At 33.1% G+C, this 5876-nt stretch overlaps 1 protein-coding gene across 1 annotated transcript; it reads right to left on the reverse strand.

Moving 5' to 3' along the window:
• Positions 1 to 1306: 1306 nt before the first annotated feature.
• On the reverse strand, positions 1307 to 2799 carry LOC111403640 (proteoglycan 4-like). Its single transcript, XM_023032217.1, has one exon. The coding sequence runs from the start codon at positions 2729 to 2731 to the stop codon at positions 1553 to 1555; it is 1179 nt and encodes a 392-aa protein (XP_022887985.1). The 5' UTR covers positions 2732 to 2799; the 3' UTR covers positions 1307 to 1552.
• Between the last annotated feature and the right edge of the window lie 3077 nt (positions 2800 to 5876).

The raw sequence follows: 5876 nt of genomic DNA on the forward strand, positions 1-5876 counted from the left end.
TATTTTTTTTTTTTTTTTTTTTAAATAAAGATTTCAATCTCATTTAGCACAGTCATGGGCTTCTGATTTGGTATGCTAATCGGCAAGCATGCATGAGACTTTTAAGAGGCCCAAAATGCCATTTTCAAACTATTCTATTTGATGAAATAGTTTGTATAATTTTAGTCAATAGCTTGAATTTTTGACTCAAAAGTTCAATCAGAGAGTCATTCTCCTAGTTACCAGAAAAAGAAGGAAGGCACTGATAATAAAAGCAATCATGCTACACTACCAAAGATGTTGAGATAATGTCACATGACATTTTATTATTAGACCGTTTAAAACATAGTCAAAATTTTCATTCAATCATAATTTGTCCCGTGTTCTAAAAAGCTTGCTTAAGCGCGCCCATGCTTGAAGCGAGGGCAAAACGCCTCCCTTCGCACCTAGATGCATTTTTTTTTCCAATTCTTAAATGGCTGAATTTTCTCCTTCATTTCTTTCATCTTCCGTACATGCACTTTATTAGTTTTTTAAAAAAAATTTTAAACTTTTATTTGACTTTAGCTTCTTCTTCTTATTATTAAAAAAAAAAAAAATCTTTTGATTTGACTTTAATTTCAAGCTTTTAAAAGATTTTATTTGTATAAAAGTTAAAAATGACTTTATCTAAATATCTAAATAAGATGTAAGTTTTGGTGTTATCTACATTATCTAATTATGATCTTGAGACCGATTTATTACAAACTCCAAAAGCATGTACGAAATTCCTATAAAGCTATTAAGTAGAACTTGTCTAGTTAAATATTAAAACTATGAAAAATATTCTAATTTTTGCATTTCGAAAACTTGAAAATTGTATAATTGACTAATGTAGGAGTTAAAAAGTAAAAACTGTATTTTATAATTTTAGATGTTTAATATGTATTGTTTTAATTATTAAATAATTTTTAAAATGATTAAAAATTTAAAATAATATTATAAATAATAAAACATTTATTTACGCTTAATCATCTCCTAGGCTCGCTTAAGCTTGTAAAGTTTGAAACTTCGACTCCGCGCCACGCTTTACGCTTTTTAAAACAATAATTTTGCTAACACCCATTATGTTAAGACATCTATTTACATCTTTCTAGCAACGCGGCTTTACCTAATAAGAATGAATTTCATCTCAAAAGGTTAGAACTTGGCTAGATCTATGGCCGAGCAGTGTGCATGGCCACATGCTTACTTTAAAAGATTCAATAGATATATGGTTCGTTTTGTCTTAGCGTGTTTCTGGGAGGGAAGCTTTCAAGTAAAAATGAGCTATACGTAATTCCAAAAATCATGAATAAAAGGCAAGTGAGTGCCCAAATTTACTCAACTAGAAGGCATGCATTATATGCTTTCTTCCAAACATGAAGTAGGACACAACATTATTAGTACTAGGACCGTCTCATAACAAGACAACCCAAGTACACAACTTTCTTAAGTCAGGGAAAGTAACTTAAGTGAGCTCTTATAGAGCAACTAGAAATAAATTTAATGGCAAAGATACCAATATTATTTGAAACACCACATCTATGTAGGATCAAGGCACAAAGATGCCATTGTATTTTCTTGCAGCCTCTCTGCAGTCAATTGTTCCTGTATATTGCTCCTCCTCCCGTTTTGGTTGATTTATTGCTTTGCCTCCATAACGCTTACGAGCCTCCCTGCTGTCAATTGTCTCTTGACGGTCCTCTTTCCTTGGCTGTGTCAAGGGATGTGGACTAACTTGTGGTTGCTGTGCATATTTAGGCTTCGGAATTTCAGAAGTCTTACCTTTGCCATTGTCATGTGCTGTGTTATTTTCCGTTTCATAGCGTGGATCTTTAGTAGGAAATGTGTGATGTGGTTTCCTACCATCAGGAAAACCAAATGAAGGGTTCCCACCGGCTTTTGGAGAATCGGAAGCATAACCAGTGTCTGATTCTGGTTTGCTCCTTGGAAGACCAGGCCGAATTGGCCTATTGTTTGCTGTTTCGTAGTGCATGTTATTTTTCGGTGATGTGGAGACAGGGGTACTATACTGCGGATGCCTTCCAGTAGTAGGCTCATACAAAGGCTTCCAACCAGATTTTGGGGATTGAGTGTCAGTTTCTGGCTTGCTCTGTGGAGGACTATAGCGAATTGGCCAATTTCTTGCTGTTTCGTGGTTTGTGTCTCTCTTTGGCGATGTGGAGACCGGAGCAGTATGTTGTTGACGCCTTCCTGCCGGAGGAACGAACGAAGGCTTCCTACCGTCACCTTTTGGGGATTCCCTACCATAATCAGTGTCATATTCGGGTTTAGTACGTACCATCTTAGGAGAGTAGGACCCTCCATATCCCCCATGCCTGTCATGATTGTCATCATCCGATTCATCAGTACTACTATAATCATCATTTCTTGAAACGGAGCTAGGCTTCATACGGGCTATAGAGTTCAATGGTGCACCCTTGAGACGCTCCTTAGGAGGAGAGCCATAAGCCATGTTCCGAGGAAATTGAGGGTGGTCATCTACAACACCACCATGGTCTTCGAATAAGTTTATTCGTGGAGGACTATATGGTCCATGGTGATCATCTGTTACATAACGAACGCCGAAAACTCTTTCCTTTTGTCTTATATGGCTCTGTCTCTCAAGAGCGGCAGAATAGTTAATGATAGAATGCTTTTTACCTGTTTCCCGCAATTCTTCAGCAGATGGTTCTGTTTTTCGGCGGTTGGCGTTCCTTAACCAGGCCATGAATTTGAAGCACTAATTCTGCTATGGACTTGAAATTTCTGCACCCTTGTTCCCAAAAAATTACTAGGCCTGTGTTTATATAGAGATTAATTTTGTTATAACACATAAAAATCCAATGTAGTGGTGATGGTATAATTCTAAGATTCTTCCATTATCTTGAAAAGAATCAAATTCTATATAAAGATAAAAAAGTGGATGGAGTCATTTTGTGTTGCACTATATAGATTGGAATCTCTCTTTCAGTTCCAACAAGGCAGGAATAATCACTGTTGCACTTATTAACTTCTAAAGGAACTCTTTTGCTATGTGATAAGATAGCAATATTTAGTTTTTGACAATGGATATTACTCTAAAATTTAATGAATCTAGTTTGGTTGAGCTAGTCTAATGTGCCATGCACACAATTCACTTAATTTTGGGTGTCGAGCTTAAGTTCAATTTGAGCTTACTACCCCATCCATAGACCGAGGAAAGTAGATTTAATAAACTTATTCATTTCAAGCTAGTCTAATGTGCCACACACAATATTCACTTTAGGCGTCGAGCTTAAATTCAATTCAAGCGAACTATCCCATGAATGATTAGAATGAGTAAAGTAGATTTTTAAATAGGCAAATTATTAACATCAACTTTGAACGATGTATGGTAATCAAATGGAGTTTAATAGGATACAAGTTATTTAGCAAGAAGTTGAAAGTTCTCATATATATATATATATATATATATATATATCAATTACTTGATTAATAAGTTCATGGTAGGTTCTAGAATTTATTGATTCATCATTTAATTAATGTGTCATGTTATCACCAGTATTTAGGATCTAACATATGACACTAGCTTCAGAGAATGTCTTGCTTAAATGGATGAATTTCCATCCCTAGAAAGCAGTGTACAAGAAAATTGTAACAAATTTTTCTTTGGACGTGAAGGTATGCCTTCCTTTGGAACTTTGTATTCTACATTGTTGAGGTTTTTTTTTTTTTTTTTTTTTTGGGGGGGGGGGGNAGTTAAAAAACCTGTATATGGCGCGAGAGCATCCTGTGAAGCAAGGAATGAGCATCTCGCATAATGAGGCATCTCAAAGACTAAAGAATAAAAATTGAGTTAGTGGCTCGTCTTGAACTATCGGAGATTTATAAGCTGACCTCGAATCTACGAAGCCTTATAGTTGTGCTCGACGGTAATAGGAATCACAAACTAGAGACATAAGTGTAACCACTCACATGGTGAAGCATTTCATGAAGTAAAGAACAAAGAGCATCTCCATAAAGTTCTTTAAACTTGAAGATACTTTCTATTTTAAAAAGTCAATTTTTAAAATAATGTTCCAAGAAACTCTTTAAATTAACATTTTAATTTAGAAAATGAGTTTGGATAAGTTCATTTTAGGTCCTTGAAATTGAATGATCTACCAATTAATCGGTGTGTCGTGCCACTGGTGCTTAGCATATATTAAGCATTGGAGATGATGAGATCATTTCTATTATATATAAATAATCTAATAAGTATTAGTGCTAAACATATGTGATATGACACATTAATTCATTTGTAGATAACTTTATGGTAGATCTTAAGATTTAAATTAGATTTGTTTTCTACTAGTGGATTGATATACCATGTCGACATTGTATAGCAATATGAGTATTGATGGTCATTCAATCATTTCTCTTTCTCTCTTTATATATACATAAATAAATACGAAAATGATTTTCGATTGTGCTACATATACATCACTACCTATATATTAGTTTACATATACATGTTGTTGTGAGATATGATCCAATTAGAATTTCTTCAACCAAATGAAAATGAATTTCTTCAATATCTTCTTGACTTCTCGTCTATGTAAAACTTTCTGTAACTCGTTATGTACAAGTAGCTTTATTCAAAAATTTTATGCGTAGAGATAATTGGCCACGAAATTTTGTCATTGGAATATATTACCAATAAAAAGCGTGTTTTTAGTATATGGAATCTAGTGCTCAATTTCAAGAATAATATTATATTCCTGTCATTATTTTTATGACTAAATAATAAATTTACATGGATTTAGATTAAAAAATATCCTTGAAATATTTCAAGTAATAGATTACTACTTAACCTTAATAGACGGTGACAAGGAAATAATAAAATGTTCTCAAAAAGGCAAAAATTTAAAAAAAAGGTAAAAAAGAAAAATGAAAAAGGATAACAAGCTCGATTAGGCCAAAGAGGAGTCCTTGGACGATACTTATTAGTTAACATCATTTTTTTTTAAAGTATAACATATAAAGCAAGAATTGTTTTTAAGATGAATTTGGAACATGCATCATTTTTGGATGTATTGCTAAATGATACTTATCTCACACAAGATATGTCGAATTTGAAACAAAAAGTGACACATCATGTCACTTTTAAAATAAAAAGTAGCAAGTACTTTACAATTTTCTTTTAATTATAAACTAATTATAATTAAAAATATTAAAAAAAATTTCTTAATTTTGGGTACTGGACTTAATTTCCTCAAGAAAAATGCTAACCTTGCTAAATTAGTAAGTAATTTTTCTAGTCATTCGTTTTAGAGTCAAGCTACATGTATATAGGGGAAATTTCATAGATATTTTACAGATAACACACAATAGTGGGATGTGTGGTTTATTTTTTGTAATAAAATATTCACATGGATTCGATCCCCATACGAGAGCCTGTAAACCTTTTGTGGATTTTTTTTTTTGTACACGGGAAATAATCCTTCATTTTCTCCTTGTAATTTTAAGGTTCTCTAAACAAAAACGCTACAGTGCAAAAGAAAAAATCTAAAAGCATTGCTTATCTAAGGCAAAAGCGTTATTTAATGTAATCATGCACTCCATTTCAACCGGGCCGACATTGAAAGAAAAAGGGAAATCAAGAGTTGGAAACTTGGAGCCCGCATCGCTAAAGGGGCCTGCTCGAACACTTCAAAAAAAAAAAAATGAAAATGAAAATTAAGAGACTTGTTTGGCTGGCTTTTACAAAAATCGAGAAAAAAAACATTTCTAACATAAAATAAAAAAGAATAATGTTATTTGGAATCGCTCACTATCGCAATAGTTTTATGAGACATACATATGACGATTAGTGATTTGATGCATAAAACAATAAAAAATTACCTGTATCAAAT

The sequence above is a fragment of the Olea europaea genome, chromosome 11 (genome assembly GCF_002742605.1).
Source record: "Olea europaea var. sylvestris chromosome 11, O_europaea_v1, whole genome shotgun sequence".
NCBI lineage: Eukaryota > Viridiplantae > Streptophyta > Magnoliopsida > Lamiales > Oleaceae > Olea > Olea europaea.

Coding starts and splice junctions, on each gene's coding strand:
- LOC111403640 (XM_023032217.1), bottom strand. CDS start 2,731: ATGGCCTGGTTAAGGAACGCCAACCGCCGAAAAACAGAACCATCTGCT.